Source organism: Eublepharis macularius, chromosome 2, assembly GCF_028583425.1.
Source record: "Eublepharis macularius isolate TG4126 chromosome 2, MPM_Emac_v1.0, whole genome shotgun sequence".
Taxonomy (NCBI): Eukaryota; Metazoa; Chordata; class Lepidosauria; order Squamata; family Eublepharidae; genus Eublepharis; species Eublepharis macularius.
Genome location: NC_072791.1, coordinates 222,554,109 through 222,578,860, shown reverse-complemented (window position 1 = coordinate 222,578,860; position 24,752 = coordinate 222,554,109). Strand labels below are relative to the sequence as shown.

The 24,752-nt window shown below is 44.4% G+C and overlaps 1 protein-coding gene across 1 annotated transcript in view; it reads right to left on the bottom strand.

Moving 5' to 3' along the window:
- Positions 1-24,752, bottom strand: part of TMEFF2 (transmembrane protein with EGF like and two follistatin like domains 2) — a 354,462-nt gene that overhangs the window by 137,615 nt on the left and 192,095 nt on the right. The window contains exon 5 of the mRNA XM_054972161.1: positions 1,735-1,831. Within this exon, the coding sequence (XP_054828136.1) occupies positions 1,735-1,831 (97 nt within the window). The remainder of the gene's footprint in view (positions 1-1,734; positions 1,832-24,752) is intronic.

The window sequence follows — 24,752 nt, the reverse complement described above, 5'->3', positions numbered from 1 at the left end:
TACTGCGCCCATGGAAGTAAAGGGATTCCAACTCACAGAATACTGATTTGCAGCCCATCTTCATAACCACCACTACGCTACAGCAACTCCCAAATGTTTCTGGTGGGAGCTGACCAATTGTTTTACATCAGCAATACTCATACAACTGCATTTCTCCTATAGAATGCAAGCATTAGCAATCTCAAAGAGTTATTGTATTGAAGGTATGGTGGGAGGTGACCAGCCTGTAACCTAGTTTAGCTGGGTAGCCATGTTAGTCTGCAGTCGAATAGCAGGATTGGAGTAGAGATGGGCATGAACCAGAAAAAACCCGAACCATGTGGTCCGTGGTTTGTCAAATTTCATGAACCACGAACCACGAACTTTCACAAACCTGCCCCTGGTTCGCAAACTGGTTTGTTTGGTTCGTGAAAACATCACATCCAGGTCAGAAAACCATCACTTTCGGGTCAGCAGAAGGACACTTCTGGGCCAGCAGAAGTTCACTTACGGGTCTGCAGGAAGTCCATCCCCCGTTGCCTAGGAAACTGATTGATTGGCTCCAGGCTGTCTGCAGTGACGAACCAAAAAACAAACTAAACAAACCAGCCTAAAAGTTCATGGCAGTTTGTCAGAAATGGGATCTGACAAACCATGGTTCGTGAAACACGAACTGGCCTGGTTCATGCTTAATTTTGGTTCGTATTTCAGTTTGTGCCCATCTCTAGTCCAGAGGCACCTTAGAGACCAAGATTTTCAGGGTATGAGTTTTTAAGAGCTTTTAAGGATACAAAGCTTATCTGAAGAAGGGTTTGACTCTTGAAAGCTTATACCCTGAAAATCTTGTTGATCTCTAAAGTGCCTCTGGATTCAAATCCTGCTGTTCAACCTGAGATGTAGGCGACACGGCTGAAAGTACATGTGATGTGCAGCAGCATGTATGTGGGTATTTTCCGAACCTTTTAAAACCAAAAGTATGTGATGTTTTCCATCACCCCATCATGATATACTTGCACTGGTGAAAGGCCAACCCAAACTGAGGGTCAGGGCCAAGTTACAAGTGATGAATGACACTTGAACGGCAAGTGAACAGACTCACGTGATCGAGTGGAGGGAAAGTGGAGGGCAAGAGAACAGGGAGGAATACACCTGAGTCTGTTCACTTACCAGGCAAGTGTAATTCGTCACTTGTAGCTTGGCTCTGAGTCTGTTCACTTGCCAGGCAAGTGTCATTCATCACTTGTAGTTTGGCGCTCAGACACTACAGAGAAGGCAAGCATCAAAAAGCTTAGAATTGCTATTTGAATATTAGCTTCCTTTGCTGTGTAAATGTGGAGATAGAGGATGGTTTTTTACAAAGGGTTGGAAGTGCTTTAAAAACCTGCAAACGTGTTTGAACAGACAAAACCATGGGGAATACTCAGGGAACTTTGGCTGTATCGGGTGATCTTTAGCTCTTTCTATAACTATTGATATCTTGATAACCTTTGGTGCATGCAGCCTCATCCCATTAAAACAGTAACACGGAAAGATATACCATCACTTTTCGAAAGAGATTTTTTTTGTCACAGTTCTATTTTTTTATTTTGGAGCTTATTTTATCCACAAATCAGGTTCATGATTTGCATCACAACTATGATGGGCAGAAATGAACCAACAAAGAGGATCTTCTGTTTTAGACTCCAGGAAATTGTGAGTTGAAAAATGCTTGCAAAACTGATAAAAGATGGTGAAAGTATAAATGTGTTACTCTACCAGACGTCCTCTGCATCTTCATCGCATTCTGCTCCGAACTGGCAAATGTCACAAGTGGATGTTTCCTTCTGAATGGTTTCTCCAGACCCTTCACTGCCTATGAATGACATAAATTAAGGGGGGAAATGTCAACCAAAAGCAGTCCCAAAATCATTCTAATTACAGAAAAACAGAGTCAAATTTGTCTACAAAAAGGTTTATATAAAGTAACATGTAACTCTCCACGTAGATACAGATTTTTTAAACGAACAACATATAGGCTGAGAAGATGCTGTGGATACTGATAAAGCTAAGGAATTATCCTAGCCAAAATACTCTAACACTGAAATGTTTTGAGTGGGATGGCAGGTGATGGAACAGCCTGTACTGTAGGCGATGAAAGCTAAAGGTGAACCAAAAACATTTGTCTTGGGTTGGGTACACTGGTGTTACTTAGGGTTGCCATCCAGTAGCTGGCACCTGGCAGGAGAGGACATGAGGGGTGCTGTTGCATTGAAGGCGTGATGAGATGCTGCTCTAGGATTCAGCAGAATCTCTATGGTCAAACCATAGAATTTCTGCTGAATCCTAGAATGGCGTGACATCTTTCCAGGTTCATCCCTGAAATGACACCACACTATCAACACAACAGTGTTTTTTCCTGACCCCTCACAATCACCCTACCAAGTGGCAGCAGGGGGTCAAGGGGCTGCCATCAAGTCTTCCTGACAACCTTGCATTTCATTTCATTTCTAGCCCACCTCCCCACAAATGGACAGTTCTCCCTGGCAACTCTAGTGCTACTTAACCCTTTCACTCTCGCTGTTTATCTGCTCATAATGCCGTTCAAACTGTTTCATTTCCTGTATTCCCCCCCCCCACCACTCCCCACAGGTGGAAAAAGCAGGTTAGAAGAATGTAAAAATAGTTAGAGGTGAAAAACTGCGCCCTCAGGTTTGTCCCCACATAAGCGCTCAACGGGAAACGGCAGATAATCCCCGAAGTCATTCTAGAGCAGTTTTTCAAACTTCTTTTATACAGGAGAGGTTGATTTTCATTAATTGGTTTCATGTTTGTGAAACGACGTGCGCCTGTCTACATATGCCGCCCATTACAAAGAAAAGAAATGCCAAGTTTCCCTCCGGCTGAAAATTGTCAGATCAGAAGCTTCCTACCAATCTGATCAGTTTTACATCTCCTTTGAACTTCTATGCAGCCGCAGGAGCCGCTTCAGTTAGAAACTAGGAAAATGGAGGCAACCAGGATTATTCTCATGCAGAGAAGGTTTGTGGCCTTCTCGTCAGTTAGGGCTGAACGACGACCAAAGAGGGACACACAATTGATTCAATAGTGCTGAGGAAGAGCAACTGGTCAGCTAGCTCCCACCAGAACCATGAGGGGGCACTCGAAAGACCCATGAGGAACGAGACAGCCTCTTTCAGGAGGAGAGGAAAGCTGACCTTCCAGTATCTCCCCTTTACCTCAAAAGGATTACCAGAAAGCTGTGTTGCCATACTTATCACCACTGGTCATTTCGTAGAAAAAGAGCTGCAGGAACTCATTAGCATAACTCATTTGCATCTGCCACACCCCTTGACATCACCAGAAGTGTGTCATTAGCATAACTGATTTGTATATGCCACACCCCCTGGCATCACCTATCCTGGCTGTTTTGGACCCAATCCTGGCCATTCAGGGCCGAAATTGGGCCCAAAATGGCAACAAGGGGCTGGAAATGGCCGAAAAGGGGCCCCAAATGGTCAGTATTGGGCTGCTGCTGAGCGGGAGAGTGATCTACCACCCATCAGAGGCCCAATCCTGGCTGTTTCAGGACCAATCCAGGCTGTTTGGGGTATGATCCTCACCATTTGGGGTCGAATTGGGCGGTTTTGGCCCCGATCCAGGCCAAAATTGGCCCCAAATGGCCAAGAATCAGGTGGGCGGGGCCACCTGTCATGTGACCTTTTTGGAGAACTACCGGAACTGTATTCCTGCGTGTTCCCCCTCAAAATGAGCCCTGCTTATCACTCATCTTCATTCTATACAACTTTCTTGTCGCAAACCATAAAGACCAGTTCCTCAAGAGTCAGATTTAGCTTTGGAGCCTGTAGTCGAGAGATCCCCATGCCAGGCCCTGAATACCACCCGTGGTTTCCATCTTAACAGGACCAAAGGATCGACGACGACAACAACAACATTTGATTTATATACTGCCTTTCAGGATGATGCCCACTCAGAGCGGTTTATAAAATGTGTTATTATTATCGTCATGACAATCACCCTGTGAGGTGGGTGGGGCCGAGAGAGCTCTGGGAAGCTGTGAGTGATCCAAGATCCCGCAGCTGGCTTCAAGCGGAGGAGTGGGGAATCAAACCCTGTTCTCCAGATTAGAGTCCTGTCACTCTTAACCGCTACACTATACTGGCTCTCACCAAACTGAGCTGCCAGTCCATCAAACGGATTGGTGGCTCAGCTGAACTTGGGTTTTCTCCACTTAAATGGTGAGATAGTTATTCTTCATAGGCATGGGACATTATTGAATATCCTAGCTGTTGATCGTATTGACTTACACTGTGTGATCCACCTTGAGTCTCAGTGAGAAAGACGAACTATAAATATCATATAAACAAACAAAATGTTTTGATGTACTTAGCAATTATGTATGAAGCATTTTATATTCTCCAAATGGTGAGCTGAACATAAGTGCCAAGAATACTCGAGCTCAATAATGACTCTTTGATAGACCTGCCAGAGTGTCTGGATTCTGGAAAACAAGGCCCTGCGGTTTTCGCAAAATGTTTTCTTTCAGCCCTTCTGAGAAGCGCTTGCAATGCCTTTTAATTCAATTGAAAGGACTGTCCTGGTTTTTCCTGCTTTAACGTAGCCATTGATAACATTCTGGCATTAGGTGGTTGTGTTTTTTTGCCACAGACTGAGCATGTTCTTAAGAATCACAACTAGAGCAGCATCCACATTTGTAATCAAAACACTCAGCATCTATCAGAGGTTTATGTTTTGAATAGTAAGTAGACATTCTGGAGTGGAAATATATAAAATGTAAGTACAGTATTGGTCTAAATTTCTGTCAGAAATGATCTGGTATCTAATCTCTTCCATACCAATCCCAATCCCAATCCCAATCCCAATCCCAATCCCAATCCCAATCCCAATCCCAATCCCAATCCCAATCCCCACTGGAGACTGAAAATAGTAACAGGATCAGGGCTTTTTTTCAGCTGGAACGCGGTGGAACAGAGTTCCAGGACCTCTTGAAAATGGTCACATGGCTGGTGGCCCCGCCCCCTGATCTCCAGACAGAGGGGAGTTTAGATTGCCCTCCGCGCCACTCAACGGCGCTCGGCGGCGCGGAGGGCAATCTAAACTCCCCTCTGTCTGGAGATCAGGGGGCGGGGCCACCGGCCATGTGACCATGTTTGCCGAGGGTGATTTAAACTTTAAAAAAACTACCCCCCTTGTTTCAGCTGACCCAAAGTGACATCATTGTGCGGTCCTGGGAGTGTGCACACACTTTGCGCACACACATGTGGTACCAGGGACACCACCTCCTGCCAGGAGTCGCCCCCTGTGCTGGCAACCCACTGAGTTCCACCACCTCTTTTCCCAGAAAAAAAGCCCTGAACAGGATTAATAGAACCAAACCACTCAGAGTTATACCGGCATTAAATTTAAACAGCAGCCCACTCCTTTTATTTCCCCCCCTCTCAGTGGTCTCCACGGCGTTGCCTGGTGATAAAATTTGTCTAAGGTGAATTCTTCCTCTCTCTTTTCCCTGCTGTGCAGATGAGTGCCTTGATAAAACCAGACAACCTCGAAAGAGTTATTTTCTCCTTATTTCCAGCTGCTATTTAAGCTTCAGAACTGTAAGATGTTCATTTTCTGTGGTGACCAAAGGTTGCCCTCCCCTCACTTTCTAATCCACGCTTGCCTCCATAGTTTGACGGAAGAAGTTTTGAAAGAGGAATTAGTCATGGGAGAAGAAAAAACAGCGTGAAGTGTTTCTCACTATATCCCAAAAACACTATTTGAATTTTCAGAAGCAAGACTCAGGGCCAAGCTACAAGTGACGAAGGACACTTGAACAGCAAGTGTATTTCTCCCTGTTCACTTGCCCTCCACTCAATCCACTTGCCAGGCAAGTGTCCTTTGTCACTTGTAGCTTGGCCCTCACCTGCTACAGTTATATACAGGGTTGCCAACTCCAGCTTAAGAAATTCCTGGAGATTTGGGCGGTAGGGTTGCCAGGTGTCTGGTATTCACCTGGACAGTCCAGTATTTGGGGTAATTGTCCAGGAAAAGGTTCCCAAAATATTGAATGCCTCCTCCCTGTTTCTCCAGGTGCCCCAGCCTCTTGTGCCATGCTGACAGGAGCAGCCAGCCAACTGGAGCAGCCTCTGTGTCACTCCTGCTAGACACCTGCAGCAGGGCTACGCACACCTGCAGGGGCGGCCAACCAGCCTGGGCGCTTGGATAGCTCCACATTGCTCCTGCTGGCCTCCTGCAGCTGATTGGCTCTGGCAGGAGCGGCCCTCCAGCTTGGGCGCCTGGAAACGAGGATGGCATGACGATATAAAGTCTGTTAGTGACATCATCACGGGGGACAGGCGAGAATAAAAAGAACGGTAAGCACCACCCCCACCATCTCCACTGGGTCTAGTATTATGACCCTCCAGGGTCATCTAGACCAAGCCCATTAGGTGTGGCTTCAAAGAGGAAAGCAATAATCATGGAACAAGAACTAATAATAAGGGATCTGGTAGATTTGCTTGGGGATGATGGTTTGAAGCTTTGAAGCATGTGGCTGTCTGGCAATTGGCCAGGCTTAACTGTAAAGCTTTCCCAGAATCCTTTGCTGTGGCTCCATTTTCCTTGAACTTCTCCTTTTTGCCTGCCCACCACTACGAGTTATTGGTGGCCACTGCCATGAAAAACATGACCTCACTGAAGATTGACAACCTGGTTTACTGTTCCTTTCCTGGACATGCTGCATAGCATCTTTAAGAAAGATGGCGGGGGGGGGGGGATTGTTATGGATTCACTACTAGTGAATATAGTGATGAACACGAGTGTAGATAACAGTACAGGATCTGGGCCCCGATAGTCAGAATCCCAGAGTTGGAAGGGGCCATACAGACCATCTAGTCCAACCCCCTGCCCAGTGCAGGATCAGCCTAAAGCATCTCTGACAAGTATTCATCCAGCCTCTTCTTGAAAACTGCCACTGAAGGGGAGCTCACCACCTCCCTAGGCAGCTGATTCCACCGTGGAACTACAAGGTCATGTAGTTACAATATGCTGAGTCATGTCATTACAATATGCCCCATCTGGGAACCCTAAGCCTGGGGAGGGCATGAGGTAGTGAACGGAAGGACTTTAGTGGGGCACCCACCAAAGCAGCCATTTTCTCCAGCAGATCTCTGTTGTCTGGAGATCACTTGTAATTCTGGAATATTTTCATCCCCACCTGGAGGTTGGCAACCCTAATTATATAGGCTGATTGGTGTCACCTGTTACCAGGAGTTGGTAGGGCTAGAACTAGGAGCTTTTAGATGTGGGCTCTGTTGCCTCACGTGCTGAACCACTCTGAGCTGCGAAGAAGGAAGATTTACAAGCTCCATAGTGACCCCACAGCCAGATTTACTTCTTTGCGGCCTGGATCAGGACCTTAAAATCTTCCAAGTAAGATTTAGGCTGAAATCATATCTGCTGTGAGGAGATCAATGGCTGCCCATGCCTGAACACTTTCTGTAGTAGCCTAAGCTGACTTAGAGCGACGCTTGGTGGGATTTTCATGGCAAGAGACCAACAGAGGTGGTTTGCCATTGCCTGCCTCTGCAACCCTGGTCTTCACTGGAGGTCTCCCATCCGATTACTAACCAAGGCCGAACCTGCTTAGCTTCTGAGACCTGACGAGATCAGGCCCACCTGGGCTGTTCAGGTCAGGGCACTTTAACTTTCCTTAGCCAATATGAAAGGAAACTATAGAACAACCATGTCAGCCGAATGTTGGCATCCAGTAACTAATTAAGTTCTTTTCCTTGTATCTGCTTTCTATTATCGATGCTTCATCTTGCCCACTGCTGTCTACATTGCTTGATAATTGGTCTTCAAGATCTCAGGCAAGGGTCTTTTCCAGCACTGTTACTTGATTGCATTTAACTAAATATGAAGGATCGAACCCGGACATTTCAATATCCAAAATTCATACTCTGTTACTGCCAACATAGCTGTAGAACACATAGGTGTAGAACATGAAACTCATAGCTGTGGCAAGAAATGCCAGCTAGGAGCAGGGCATCCCCCATTGCCACTATGGGGCTGGCAACCCTACCACCCCAGTATCTGCCATTCATGGATGGTGGTCTACAAGTTGAGAAGGACTGCCTCAGGTTGCAAATTTGGACAAGAACGGGGTTTTTGATTGAACAATGGGGTCAAATTTTTAGTTCAGATGCTTCTACCTCCTCAAAAGGCCCCCCCCATACGTATATCTGGCTGGTTGGGGTGGGGGGAGGTATGTGGCAGTGCTAAATATCACAAGACACAAGTGTTAAGGGGCTAGATGTCGGACACAAAAGGAAACTTTAAATCATGTCGATCCAGAACATTGTGGTTGTTGTGGGTTTTCCGGGCTGTATTGCCGTGGTCTTGGCATTGTAGTTCCTGACGTTTCGCCAGCAGCTGTGGCTGGCATCTTCAGAGGTGTAGCACCAAAAGACAGAGATCTCTCAGTGTCACAGTCTGTGACACTGTGACACACAGACTGTGAAACTGTGACACACTGTGACACACAGACTGTGACACTGAGAGATCTCTGTCTTTTGGTGCTACACCTCTGAAGATGCCAGCCACAGCTGCTGGCGAAACGTCAGGAACTACAATGCCAAGACCACGGCAATACAGCCCGGAAAACCCACAACAACCAGCGTTTTCCGGCTGTGAAAGCCTTCGACAATACACCAGAACATTGTGCTGAGATATCCCACCGCATGCTTTCACATTATCATGTGCAGGAAGAAGCAGGTCCAAAGGACAGCAGAGGATGTGTGAGGACACTAAGGAGAGCGAGGCCAGAGGTGATTACAAAATGCACGAGACCAGGGCTTTTTTTCTGGGAAAAGAGGTGGTGGAGCTCAGTGGGTTGCCAGCACAGGGGGCAACTCTTGGCGGGAGGTAGTGCCCCTGGTTCCACATGCACATGCGCAAAGTGCGCGCATGCTCCCAGGACTGCACAATAACATCACTTTGGGTCATCCGGAACAAGAGGGGAATTTTTTAAAGTTTAAATTGCCCTTGGCGAAAATGGTCACATGGCTGGTGGCCCTGCCCCCTGATCTCCAGACAGAGGGGAGTTTAGATTGCCCTCTTGAAAACGGTCACATGGCTGGTGGCCCCGCCCCCTGATCTCCAGACAGAGGGGAGTTTAGATGGCCCTCCGCGCTGCTCGGCGGTGCGGAGGGCAATCTAAGCTCCCCTCTGTCTGGAGATCAGGGGGCGGGGCCACCAGCCATGTGACCATTTTCAAGAGGGCAATCTAAACTCGCCTCTGTCTGGAGATCAGGGGGCGGGGCCACCAGCCATGTGACCATTTTCAAGAGATGCCGGAACTCGTTTCCACCGCGTTCCAGCTGAAAAAAAGTCCTGCACAAGATTCACCACCAGAAACACTTTCTATAACGTGAATGAAAATCTGGTTGAATAGAAGCTCAGGTGCTGAAAGTTCTTTCGCTCTAATCAATAATGCCCCCCCTTCCCTTGAAAAGCATTAGTTCAGTTGAAAGCTGCGAAGTGAGAAAAATGAATGGGTGTGAAACAAGGGGTCGGCTCAGGTGCAGCTATCTTCTCAGATCTCTGGCAAAGGCTCAAAATAACATTAGAGGGAAGATGAAAAGAAAATTCTCCACTGTACCTGTTGTAAATACTGAATTTGACATAGCTTGGTTCTTCTGACTGAAATGCAGCTTTCTTATTCGGGAAAGGCAAATTAACTATCCCACGCAAGCTTACACAAAAGGAAATTAGCAACGATTTCTATTGCCAGCTTAAGCAGCCATTGAAGTTCCTTGAAACATTTCCCTGGATATCAATGAGCGTTCAGTCAAGGCCTCAGCGGGGATGGCAGGGATATAACTAAACATTATAACATCAAGAGGTCTGTCGATGCAAAGCATTGGGTCTCAGAAATGTGGAAAGAAAAGGTTATGTGCAAGGCCTTTGATTTTAGGCTGCAAACATCCTTTTTCATACTGATGGATTGCCAAGTACTGATTCATATGCTAACTTGGGAGGCACGGTTGCCGTCCCCCCATAATTACATGATTTTGTACTGATAGAAGAGCCTCCCACAAGAACCGCTGGTCCCCCCATCATTCTGTCATTCAAACAAGACCGGAATTATCTGAGATCCGTGCTGTTCTGATAACATATGAATCAAGGCTTAGGCGGCGGGCGGGCATAAAAATGCCCGTAGCAGCTCTCAAACATACCGCAGCCAACGTATGTAAATTCTTTTAATCGTTTGAGAGGCTTTTTCTTTGCCGTTTTGAATATAATCTATGCATAGACAAAGGGCAAAGAAGGCAGTTGTCCTCAGGTGGGTTCACTGGTGATGGAGTTCTCTCTTCCAAAGCGCTCTGAGCAAAGACCACCAAATGGAAGGCTCTAATAGTAATTGCCGAGTTCTCCTGTTTTGGACTTCACTTGATTAAAGTACAAATGTAAGGCTTATTTCACATACTGCATTTTTAGCTGGCGCACCTAAAATGTTTTAAGTGTGCCCTCCGAAATGCAACACGTGAATGCAACTATTCGTACGTGTTCTCAGATATGCGCCCCCTACTGGGTGCTGGGGTCCCTTGCATCTCTATCAAGGCAAACCTGCGGAATAGGTAAAGTTTAAAGAATTCTCACCCTGATAGAAGCAACGGGGTGCACAGAGAATTCACACCAGTATCTCTCCTGCCCCACTGTGCCCGCTGCATTGGCACACTTCCCATGAAACTCATGAAGTCAGTGGTCAGACACATGTTGGGGCAAACCTAAAATATGTCCAGCTTCCAACGTTGCAGCACTTTCAAAATACCCGTAGAAGAAAGCAGACACAAATGAAACAGAATTATCTTCAAAAGAAGTGGACGTCCACAAATTATTCTTGCTTGAGTGTTCAAGGTCTATACGAGAACTATGTGTTCATCTTAGGGCTGCCAGGTCCCTCGGTGGGGGCAGGAGATCCCCCACGCCCAGCCTCTGCCCCCTGCCACTGCTCACTTGGCTGATTGGGGAAGGGGAGGCCCCAGGGAACAGGTCTGGGAGGCAAAAAATCTCCTGGGCCAGTGCACAGTGGGCGTGCTTCCCACAGTTGTAATGATGTCACTTCTGGAAGTGAAGTCATCGTGCCCACCAGGAGTGCAAGTGCACCCTCCACGTGCACCAAGTTAAGTGCCAGTTGACCTCCTACCGGGACGTTAAGGGGGCCTGGCAACCATAGTTCGTCTATGTGCCCTACTTTTCCATTTACAACCTACAAGTTGTCTTACAAATCAAAGCAAGGATATGATCAAGTGTCAACAACAACAACAGTCGCAAAACAGAGCCTGACACAGTGGTTTGGGTGCGGTGATTCACAGCAAATCCCACCGGTGGCTAAAACTGCCAAATGGGTGTTATGATTGCTAAATTGGTAACAAAACACCAAACACCAGGGTGGCACCTAGATATATAAAGGCTGCAGGTGAAAGGACAGAATTTCCATGGTGGTTAAACTGTGATCATGCAGAGGCCAGAATGCATTTGAGTTCCTGACTGCAGAACCCACCCCATCCCATATGCATTGTACTCCATATTGTCTCCAACTAGAGCTATAAAGATCCCCATTTTGTAGCGGGAAAACCCTCCCATCCTTAGACTGAGGTACGCCCCACATAGCTGTGATCTATTTTGTCTCCCAGCTAGAACAGAGAGAGCAATAACGGTTCTGGTAGTATGCCAATCATAATCTACTATCAATCTCCCACGAGGTCTTGTGAAAGCAGGCAGCGGCAGAATCTTCTCTCCTATTTTCATCCTTACACCTCCTCTTTGACATTTTTCAGTGTTCACTTTAGTTCATACGAGGGAAGGTCAGGTATCCCACTTTGCAGAATAATATGATGTTGGCATTATAACGGAATAGAATTGTGACAGTCATTGTTTAAAATGACCCAATATTTAAATTAGTGCTACCCATATAGATGGTACTCAAAGCAAAAGGCAGCCCCTGCCCCAAGGAGTTTCCAATCTACATTTTAACAATGTAGGGGTAGGGGAGAGATACCAAAAGGGGGAGAAGGAAAGGTAGAGCCAAGGGGTAAACACAAATAAATGCAGTTGCATATATTTCAACATTGTTTGAGTTGAAGAAAAGAACAAAGAGACTAACCTACGTCTTCCATTTTTTCAAATGTTCTTATGAACCTTCTTACAATATTATTTCGAAACTAGAAGAAATGTTGGGTGTCCCAAAGTTTAAATCATAGTACAGGGAACACGAGTCATGTATTGCAGCTATTATACAATATAATCATCCACACATTAGTTTCCATCTTGGCAGATCAATTCTTACAATGTGTGCCACAGAGAGAGAACACAAAACTGTTGTTTTGTGGCACCGTAATGAAAAATGAGATTTCATTCTAGCATATGCTAGAGCCCTCTTCATCAGGGGTATTCATTGGATATATCTTGCTGCGTATCTTCCCAAAAGCTGCCTGTGAAAGCAAGCAGCTTCAACTAGCTCAAGTAACTGAGATCCCCAAAATAATATCTGTATATACATCCTTAGTTTATCTCAAGCATAAAGGTTCATTGATGGGGCTGCTGGTCCCCTGGTGGGAGTGGGGAATGAAGAGAATAGTCCCCTCTACAAAATTAACCAATCAACTAGGATTTACTCAAATTCAAAGTGCATGAAATGCATAGATCACATCTGATTTATATAATTCATAAATGCATCATTCATAAATAAGTGTACAATATTCATACAGCATCAGACAAATACAATAACCGACCACTCTTGTCAGAAAATATATGAAGTCAATAAAGTGCAGAAAGTGCAAAATAAACGGCAGGTGGTATAATGTCCTCCAGCCGGCGTCTGATCCCAGACGTCCTTGCCCTACGGACAATCGGCCGTTTCCGTTTCACATGTGGTATCTTCACACTGCGCTTCTTCGGGGGCATGCAATTTACTAGATACAGAAGAATGTGCTTGTATGTAACACAATTCTCACGAGACGTGGTTACACAATTAGTTATTTACAATTCAAGGTTCTGTAAACATTTCTACTCGCTCTGCCGGTTACCACCATTTTCTCATTCATTACAGGTCCCCTGGTGGGGGCAGGGAACGCCCAGCTCAAAGCCTTCACCCCCCCCCCAACTCATCTAGCCAGTGAAGGGGAAAGATGATGTTACTGCCGGAAGTGACATCATTTTGCTGGCTGTGGTAATGTTCCTGCACTTGACTTAGGGCCGATTTGGGAGCTCTCTTGCTGCCAGTGCTGTAACGAAAGCACCTTACATCATTCTCCTCTCCTACATTTTATCCTCACAACAACCCTGTGGCATTTTGAGATTAAGCTGTTTTCTCAATTTAGATTCTTTGAAGGTGTGACCCCCCCTCCCAGGGGTTTCCAGACTCAAAACATTATCTTAGAGTCTCTCTACACACGACCCTGTGGAGTGTGTTCATCAAGTGTAGGGAGACACAACGTTAGCTAGGAAGGATAGTTTAAAAAGACAGAGCTCTTGGAGATCACTCCTCAGAGAGTTTGATAATTTCATCTTCGCCTCCCCAAGGGCTCTGTCAATTTCATCTCTCCAGTCTAAAACTGTGTGGGATCGCAACCAGAGGGCAGCAAGTAATGGAAATGGGCCAGAGCTGCCTTCCCGAGCTGGGCTTGGACCTGAAGAGGTTGTAATAAGCTGAAGTTTCCCTTCTGGCATTTCATAGCCCCTTCACACATCTCCAGTGTGTAGCAAAGACTTTGCCCTACCGCCAGCTCTGTCTTTTAAAACTACCCTTCCTGGCTACCATTGCATCTCCCAACACGTGTTCTTCACATGTCAGACGTCTCATGTAGAGAGACTCTTAGTCCAGGATGCTCGAACCATTCTCAGTGTGGAGTAGAAATACAGACGCGGAATGTGCACTCTGGCCGATGACTGACATGGGAAATTCAAAGGCTGATTTAATCGCCACTTGTGAAAATGGCCAGGCTCTCTCCTCATTTGCAGCATAATGAAACCACATTAATGTTTACAGCTGCTGCATATGCTCTTTGAAGGTCCCTCAGCGAAAGTGTAATTTCCCTTTAAAATAAAATTAAAGGAATAGTGGAAACACAAGAGTTCCCAGTCCACTTCTTGGCTCCTCGCTCCCCACAGGGTATTTTATGTGATGTGCAGTCTCTTGGCAAATTAAAATGAGTATTTTCTTTCTTAGGTTGGCCATTGCTAAATGCTGTCAAATACAGGCCTTGTGATCATGCCAGCGAGCAAATGTGGAAAGTTGACATCTTCAAGAAGGACTTCACATGTGCTATTTTCTTACTTTCCCATGGTGAGGATTCTCTGTGTTCCTTTTATGAGTGCTGCCAGGGGTCATCTCCTAAAAAAAGAGCTGGAGGAACTCATTAGCATAACTCATTAGCATATACCATGCCCCTTGCCATACACCAGAAGTGTGTCATTGGCATAACTGATTTGCATATGCCACACCCCCTGACATTACCTATCCTGGCTGTTTTGGACCCAATCGTGGCCATTCAGGGATGAAATTGGACCCAAAATGGCAAAAAGAGGCTGAAAATGGCCAAAAAGGGGCCCAAAATGGTCAGGATCAGGCTGCTGCTGAGTGGGAGAGTGATCCACCACCCGTCAGAGGCCTGATCTGGGCCGTTTTGGCCCCAATCCAGGCTGAAACGGGCCCAAAACGGCCTAGAGTCAGGTGGGTGGGGCCTCCTGACATGTGACCTCTTTCCTGCGTGTTCCCCCTTGAAATGAGCCCCGAGTGCTGCAAATGCAGTGCTGCAAATGCAGAAGCACACACATCAGCAACAGAGCTTCCACACAGGAGTTTTCTTCTGCACACTTTTCTCAACCAGTTCCTTGAGGCTTCCATTTCCTCCACGTTTCTTCCCCATTGCACTACTACAGGGCTTGTTATAGTGCTATAGCAATTACCTTTTTTAAAAATAAAAAGGCCCCCCAAAGCCCACTAATGCCATAGTGAGGAGTCCATGAGGGGACTCATGGCCATGAGAAAAATAGTTCTGATGTGCGCTGAACCTTTGAAAACACAGAGCAAAGAAGGTTTGAGATTGAGCGAGAAGTTCTAGTTGAAATATCTCCGCGTAGGAGAAATGAATTTCCTCACAATGTCTGAAAAAATGTCTTTCACATGAGATTTTCAGGGAGGGAGAGGAAGCATAGCTGTTTGTATTGGTTCTGAAATGTTGAGCTTTGTCTTGTGAACTGTTACATTTTTCAAATGCTTTGTGCCAGTTGGTGTAAACAGCCCCGTGGTGCAGAGTGCTAAGCGGCAGTACTGCAGCCCAAGCTCTGCTCACATGACCTGAGTTCGATCCTGGCAGAAGCCGGGTTTAGGTAGCCGGCTCAAGGTTGACTCAGCCTTCCATCCTTCCAAGGTTAGTAAAATGAGTACCCAGTTTCCTGGGGGTAAAGTGTAGATGACTGGGGAAGGCAATGGCAAACCTCCTCGTAATAAAAAGTCTGCCAAGAAAACGTCGTGATGTGACATCCCTCCATGGGTCAGTAATGACTCTGTGCTTGCACAGGGGACTGCCTTTACCTTTACCTATGCCAGTTGGAAAAGGACTGGCGGAAGTTGAACTGTTAAAAGAAAAGATTATTGGTAGTCTAGCTAGAAAAATGGGAGAATGAGGGCCAAGCTACACATGACGAATGACACTTGAACGGCAAGTGTATTTCTCCCTGTTCACTTGCCCTCCACTCAATCCACGTGCCGTTCAAGTGTCATTCGTCATGTGTAGCTTGGCCCTCAGTTGTTTATTTATTTGAAGATTTGTAAATTGCTTTTCATCTCGCATGAGTTCTCATAGCAGAGAACAATACCGTTATCTTAGGACCATGACTAAACTTCATTTCACTTGAAAAATAAAAACTTGCCTCAAACGCAAATAGTCTTTCTAAATGGGCAACGCTCTCAGATGTGGGTCTCCAAGTCAATTCCTATAACAGGATCTCAGGAAACAAGTCCCGAGTTCATTGAAATGGTATAGGACTCCCTTCCAATTATCCTATATGATCACGGGAATGAAATCGGAATGTTGGCATTGCAATAGAATAAAAGGCTACTATCCTCATTTGTGGTGGGAATGCTCTAAAGTAAGAGTCTTCTGGCAAATGATATTGGGAAAGGTGAAGGAGCTTTGCGATGTCAAGATAAATTTAAATGGGGAGATCCTATTTACGGGCATCTGGGGGAATAATAAAGTACAGGAAAACAGACAGCACTTGTTAAAAGCCATGATTATAGCTGCCCATGCTGTAATAGCATATGGATGGAAAGATGCCTCTAAATGGACTTTGGAAAGATGGAATTGGTATTTATACGAATGGATCCAATCAGACATTCTATCAATACTAAAACAGGATAAGACATGGGAAAATAACACCTTAATGATAAGGAAGAAATGGTCCAGATATATAAGATGGGTAAGAGGAGGAGAGACCAACCAAATTATATTAATGAAACTCCAAAGAGTGTGTTCATGTTTAAAGATATAAAGTAGATGATTCTTCTGGTCGTTCCTCTTGGGGGGGAGAAAAGGGGGAAAACAAGTCTGTTTCGGATGTATGGATAGTTAAATTTATTCTATATGTATATGTACATGAAGTATAGATTATATGTGGATATAATGCATACATCAGTACAATAAAAAAAACAATGAAAAAAAAAACAAGTCCCGAGTTCATGGAAAAACAACTGCCAGGCAGAGTAGGCAATACTGAACAGGATGAACAAATGGTTAACCTGGTGTAAGGCAGTGTTTCCCAACATGGAGGGACACACAAATTATTTTTTTCAAATCCTGAGGAATCGCTGCTTATGAAAATGTTTACATGCCAAATACATGAAGAAAAGCCAAATTCATGAAGAAAAGCAATGAACCCCCAAAATACGTTACTAAATATTTTACCAAGTAATATTACAACATCCAGATTGGATAGAAGAGAAGAATAAACTAAATTAATATGAGTCAACGGCAAAATTAACATCTTGATACATAATGGGCCAATTTCAGTATTCCAAGAAAAATTGACACTAATTTTTGATTATGTAGCTGAAAGACTGGGCACCCCGGCTTAGGAGGGATGTACTGAGGAGCAGAAGAAGGAGATCTTTTCATTTCAGCGATTTCTGAGGGATGCGGTTCTCATGATGCCCTGAGGTGGACCAAGCTGTCTGGTGCAAGTACCAGAAAAGATTTCCGTTTCCTCCTCCCAGAACTCTTTAACTGTGGATGCATAATGCCATTGCATAAAGATTCCCTTAGAGCACATTTTATTGAACAATAAAACATTTCATTGTGCAATAAAACACACACACACACCCAGTGAATGTGCCCTTAGGAGTTACGTAATGATCAGGTCATGGGAGTAAGAGAAAGCAGGAGCATTTCTTTTAAGATGTTGTGGAGAAACCTCTCTTTTACCTTTGATAGCTAAGTAATATTCATGCTAGGAGATGGGAAGTCTGCTTATTAGCCTTCTATCTGGTCAAAGGATTAAGAGCAGAAACACTGAATTTGGTCTTACGCTGCATAACCACTCAACCTTCAGAAAAACTTAAGAGAAAAACATGCTTCAAGAGCAATCTAAACACGCACTTGGAGAAAGAACCAGCTTTAAAAGCCTCAGTCAGGGTGTATTGATTTATGCCTGTAAATCTTTTTGGAATATTAGTGTGGATAGTGAGATAGCAACACCATACATTAAAACGTACTTTATTCCAAACCCAATGAAACTCCCAGTGGTGAAAGGAAAAGGAGAAGAGAATGAGGGAGAAGATTTAGGTATCTCTGAAGATTTCTTATCACCGCACAACATAACTCTCTAATGGTTCGGTGCCTGGGAGGGTCATCAGAGATCACTTATCATATAAATCAAATGGGTGGCAGGCTCTTAAGAGTGCCGAGCCTATAGCAATTTCATGTCTTTGCTCACAGACATCAAATCTATCTTTTAGGCAGACTATAGCAAAAGATAACAGGCGGCTGCATTTACACCGTCCCAGAGACCCAAATCGAGAGATCAGCTAATCTCAAGATGCCACTATGACTTCTGATTAAATGGCAATTCACTTAGAAAATGGCTGGTTTTAAACCTTTTAAGGTTTGATTGGACCAAGCCCTCATTTAAAAGATGGCTCTTTCAAACTCACAGAAAGTTCTTCCTATATGTGTCGCAGTATGGCTCATTATGTGGAAGCGGGCTTAGCACAATCAATCTGTGCAAATAGTTGTAATGGCTGACAGAGGTATCTTTAGTGCCCCCTGTCAGAGCAGAGGGGTTACTTCAAGCAAACGGTGAGGACACTGGAATGGATTGCCTTTAGGATATTGTTGAATGTTTCTTTAAAAAAAAATTTTTTTTTAATTAGTGAGTACATAGTACAAAATCAATACATACACTCCCATCCTACCTAATTTATTTCAAACCCCCCTTCCCCCCTCCTTATAGACTTCCAACAGCTTTCCAACCCTTAACCTATCTTATTACTTAACTTATTTTCAATTATATTCTTCTAAATCATATATGTATTATATCTCTTACTCTAAGCATGTTCAAATTCTCTTATATATACTATATTAAATCCACTAATATATCCATTCTCTACATCACTATTTAAACTGTATATTTTGAACAGAATCTCCTTAATAATAATACTAGCTTAAATTAATTAATAGCTAACTTTTCCCATTGATGGTAAAGTTACTTCTCTCTTCCATTTAAAACATCACAAATTAATAATTCTCAAACTGCCAAAGGATATTGTTGAATGTTTCGATTTGAAAATCCCACATTCTGATGCGAGTTCTTCAAGCGGAAGACAAAACGGCAACCAACGTGTTTCCAAACTGTACTAACGAAATTTGATAGCATTGTTACAGTTAACACTGATGCCTGCTTTTGCCTAAATGGCAAAAAAATCACTTAAAAACGGCACATCAGGATGTTGAAGAAAGAAACAGCTGAAACAAAAAGCTCACAACAAGCGTGTATGAAACAAAATGAAAAATAAAAAGGATACATTTGCACACTCCTATGTACCATGGTAAAATGACATGAGTACCATTTGCACAGTACTAGTGGCATGGTTACGTTTGTACAGGACAGCAGAAAAATTGAGTAACTGCTTCTCCGTGTTAAGATCCTACCCCATTGTTCTGCACGTGGACATGATAGGCCTTGGGCATATCAAGGGTAATAATGTCCATTCTGACTGTCGTCAACTCTCCAGGGTTTCAGACAGAGGCATTTCACGTTATATACTAACTGTGATCCTTTTTGTTGGAGATAGTCAGGACTGAACCTGGGACCTTCTGCATGAAAAGCAGAAGCCCTACCATTGAGCCACAGCCTTCCCTCTCCTCATAACTTAGAGTTGCCAGCTCCAAGTTGAGAAATTCCTGGATAGAGTCTGTAGAAGACAGGGTTTGGGGAAGGGAGGGACCTCAAGAGGGTATAATGCCATAGAGTTCACCCTCCAAAGTAGCCATTTTCTCCAGGGGAACTGATCTCTGTAGCCTGGAGTTCAATTATAATTCCAGGAGAACTCCAGCTATCGCTTGGACGCTGGCAACTCTATTGTAACTCCTAGAATAAATCGTTCAAATGTTTTCGGCCAACCCTACTCATAAGGCTGCCAGTCCTCCAGTGAGGGTGGGGAATCTCCCACTCCCAGCCTTTGACCCATGCTGCCACTCACCCGGCCAGCGGGGGGAAATGGGAATGGGCCCAGGAGGCAAAAGCCTCTCGGTCCAGCGTGCTGTGGGGAAACTCCTGCTAAGCGCAATGATGTCACTTTGGGAAGTGATGTCATCATAGGGGGTCCAAATTAGCCCCTGTGAAATGTAGCAGCATGCCTGCTGCAATGACATCACTTCTGGAAGTGATGTCATCACGCTTTCTCCAGGCACACTAACGCACTGCACATGCGCGCAAGAAGACCTTCACAGTGAGTGCCAGCTTCCTCCTCTCCTGCCAGGAGGGTAAGGGGACTTGGCAAGCCTACCTACCCATGAACTGGCCCTACCCTTGTAGATCCTATATTCAGATGCCTACCACAGTGGAATGTGACCGTGCCTGCTTAGCAGTAATCATGAATGGAGCCATGATAATGTACTCTATGTGGGGCTGCAAGAGAAGACGTTCTAACTGGTGCATAATGGAGCCATGTGATTGAGGCCAAACTTAGATGAGGCCCAAATCTTCAAACATGCAAACTGGGAGCTCTCTGACTGCATATACCAGGAGCACGAGGTGAGTTCCCCTGGATCTAATTTCCGAAGAGTCCCAAAATAGACTTGTAATCTTTAAGACAATTATTTTGTTTTACCGAAATGGAAGAAGCAGTGGGAGAAGGGTTGCCAGGTCCCCTGGAGCCCAAAATGGGGGATGGGGGGGGTGCACGGGTAGAATTCCAGATCACTTCCTTGTTGCACCAGGAATGATGTCATTCCAGGCATGCATGACAAGGAAGTGCTCTGGAGGATGCAGAAGAGCTCCTGGGCCCATCCTCTGCTTCCCAGTCCCCTGCCAGCTAGGTAAGTGGTGGCAGGGTGCGGATTCTGGGAACAGGGAGTGGGGAAGCGGTAATCCTAAGTGAGACAAAGGGGATACTTTGTCCTTTCCCCATTGTCCATTTTTCCGATCAAAATTGTCCAGCTCAGAGAATGATTTTGACATGAAAAACAGCTCACGGTGGAAAAGCCAAACATGCTCCTACTAACCCTTCTCCAATCAAGTTCACAACTCCCCACAATTGCATTTTAGTTTAACAAGAAAAAGCTCAGCCGCTGCAGATATGCCGCCTGTTTCATGTTTAGCTTATTCCTGTTCGGCAACCAGTTGAACGAGAGCATAAGCTAGCATGTCTTCATACAATTAAGAGACTAGTAACATGGGCCAAGTAAAGTATTCCAAATGGATTCCTATTTCTGTTGTGAATAACAAAAATGTTTTAGAAACACATTTATGACAACACTTTACAGTGAGCCGGGGGGATGTAATTTTTAGTGCCTTTCCTATACATGGTAGGTTTATTTTTTCCCCTGCAGCAGTTTATACATTTGGGTTATTTTCATATATCTTATTTCTTTTTACTATTGATGTCCGTTTGGATATTGTGCTGTAGCTGCACTGTAAAGCAACCATTAGGGCCGATTCCGCACGGCTTACCTGAAGCCGGAATGTTGCGGGATGTTGCGGAACATGCCGGCAAAAATGTAAAAGATCGTGTTTTCTCGCGCGAGTTTTGCGTGATGTCGCGCAAAACTCGTGCGAGAAAACGCGATCTTTCGTGTTTTTGCCGGCATGTTCCGCAACGTCCCGGCTTTAGGTCAGCCGTGCGGAATCAGCCTAGGAATCACATAGTTTTGTCTATTCAGTTGCAAAAGATAGCTATGGTGCACTTATGGGTGGCAATCCAAGTAAGCCTTTCCAGTTTTGGCACCAAACTGTTCAGTCTTCCCTTACTAACTCTTATTAACCCATATCCATGTGTGTGTGTGTTTGTGTGTTTATATGTTTTATTTAATGGAGACTGCAATGAAGAAATCAGAAGATTGAGACTCGGAAGAGCAGCTGTGAAGGAGCTAGAAAAGATCCTTGAAGATAAAGATGTCTCTCTGGGAATCGAGATCAAGATAATCCAAACTATGGCGTTCCACATTACTATGTACGAATGTGGAAGTTGGACAGTGAAGAAAGCTGAGAGGAAGAAAATTGATTCATTTGAAATGGGGTGCTGGAGGAGAGTTTAGCGGATACCACGGGTGGCCAAAAAGACAAACAAGTGGGTACTAGATCAAATCAAGCCTGAATAGAAGCTAAAATGACAAAACTGAGGCTATTGTACTTTGGTCACATCATGAGAGGACAAAATTCTCTGGAAAAGTCAATAATGCTAGGAAAAGTGGAAGGCAGCAGGAAAAGAAAAAGACTCAAAACGAGGTGTCTTGACTCAATAAAAGAAGCTGTGTCTAATGTCCTATCATTAACAAGTCTGTTAATGATAGGACATTTTGGAGGTCTCTCATTCATAGGATCACCATAGATCGGAGGCAACGTGACAGCACCGCACACATTTAATTGTTTTACATTTTTATATATTTTTTCATTTTAAATGCTTTTAAACGTTTTAAGGGGTACCACCTTGGGGACCCTGAAGTAAGCATAGCAATGTTTTAAATAAAATAAATAAATAACACCCAGGAAAGCATGAATGAGCCATCAGTTTATCAAGTGGTTATTATTCTTAGATGTGACATAGTAGAATATACACTTACTTGTATACCTACTTGTACCATTGGCTGGGCACTACCATACTTTATTGTTTCATGTACTTGTCACAATGGGGATTTTTTGTTTATTTGTGTTGGGTGTGTTTGTAGGCACATCCAGCAAGCCATCTTTGGATTTAGGTCACTGGAAAGAGATTACATCAGGGAGCTTACTCCTGCCTTCCAGATACAACTCCAAGTGCTGATTTTTGACCTATAAAATTCTAAATGGCTTGAGACTGATGTGTTTTACGGACAGTTTCCCTTTATCCCACTGTGATCTCTATGGTGTGATACTGCCCCCCTCTCCGATTTATTATTGCCCTCTTTGCCTCTTTCTGAGCACTCTCTTAATTAGATGTTCGCCTGCTGGGAAACTGCTTTTATGTGGTGGCCTACTCAAAGTCAACATTTCCTAGAAATTATGTGAAATATTGTAGCCGTGGGGTATCATTTTGGTCTTGGATCATGCCTATTCATCCCGTTTTTTGAATTAATGTCACATGGGACTAAACGCTGTAGACAGCTGCCGTAGCATAGTGTTTAAGTGGTTGGGTTGCAAATCAACACTCTGCAGGTTCAAATCCCACTACTGCCATAAACTCAGCTAACATTGGATAAGTCACTCTTCTCAGCCCCAGCTGTATTGTGGGGATAATAACACTGACTTCGCTCACTGCTCTGAGTGTGGCACTAATCTGTCCAGAAAGGTGGTATATAAGCACGCTGTTATTATTGTATTATCATTATTAAATGGATGGGTTGCTTTTGGCTCATATATGTATCTGTCTATCCATTGAGATCTCCTTTGGAGGTTCTTCGCCAACTCCATTTGCATTTGGAGATATAGGCAGGTGGGAACCAAGGAAACAAACTTTTTTCAAGGATAGTACCCTTGAAAAAGGAAAAACTTGTTTTCCCACAAATTTGCGGAAAATTTGTGAGGTGCCAACATTTGCATCTTCTCATTGTTGCCTCAACACAGTAACGCAGCGCTTTTGAATTGTTGCCTACAGTTTTTAGTTGACTATTTCAGTTCTGTATTGTACTGGAGAGCCAGTTTGGTGCTGTGGTTAAGAACGGCAGGACTGTAGTCTGGAGAACCGGGTTTGATTCCCCACTCCTCTGCTTGAAGCCAGTGGGGTGACCTTGGATCAGTCACAGTTTCTTGAAGCTCTCTCAGCCCTACCCACCTCCCAGGGTGATTGTCATGAGGATAAAAACAACACACTTTGTAAACCTCTCTGAGTGGGAGTTAAGTTGTCCTGAAGGGAGGTATATAAAATTGAATGTCTTCTTTTTCTTCTTCTTCTTCTAGATTTGCTTGACTTGGGTGGCTTTTATTATTCTGCTGCCTATTTTCATTTCTGCTGCCTGGCTTGATTTATTTTGTTGGTTATTTTGAACAGTTTTCATTATTTGATTTTAGTAAAAAAAATTCTTATAAATCTTTTAAAATAATATTAGAAGGATCGTAGCTGGTATCCAAAGTGACATAATCCGTACGCTGAAGAAAATTAGACCATTTATGGCTGGGGGGAAGTTGAGTTTGCTGAGAGCTGTACATGAGAGCCCCCCCCCCCCCCATTCAAATTTTGGAATGCATATCTTGACATACCCAGGGCTTTTTTTCTGGGAAAAGAGGCAGTGGAACTCAGTGGGTTGCCCTCGGAGAAAATGGTCACATGGCTGGTGGCCCTGCCCCCCTGATCTCTAGACAGAGGGGAGTTGAGATTGCCCTCCATGCCGCTGAGCAGCGCAGAGGGCAATCTAAACTCCCCTCTGTCTGGAGATCAGAGGGCAGGGCCACCGGCCATGTGACCATTTTCAAGAGGTTCCCGAACTCTGTTCCACTGCGTTCCTGCTGAAAAAAAGCCCTGGACATACCTGAAATTGTTAAATTTCACTAGGTGGTGGAGGTGCCATTGATATCAACACAAAAGGCAGAACCTCTTCTCCATGGCAGCATGCACATTACCTGTCCTTGGTGCTGAAACAGTTTCAGAGAAGCACAGGCAGATTTATCCATCAGGCAACAGTCAAATGGCCAAATGGGATGTCCAACTAATTATGAAATTCAATGAATGACATGAAAAATCTGTTTGATTTATACATAGAAGACTTCACAATGTTATATGCTTTGTAGCAATTCCCACAAAGTTGAGTCAGATTCGCTGCAAATCCAGCAAGCGGGTGAGGATAAATACAGCTAATTTAGGCTGGAATAAAAGCAAACAAAATCCTTCTTTGATCCTCTCCGCCAAACACGTCTGAAAACATTCAAGAGAGTAACAGATGTGAAAAGGAAGACTTTGGCTTCAGATTCTCACATAATGGATCCTAGTATTGCTTTTCACAGGCTAATGAAGATATAAAACTAAGACATTTTCAGCTGAAATGGAAGGAACAACCTCTTGCCTTAGTCTATACAGA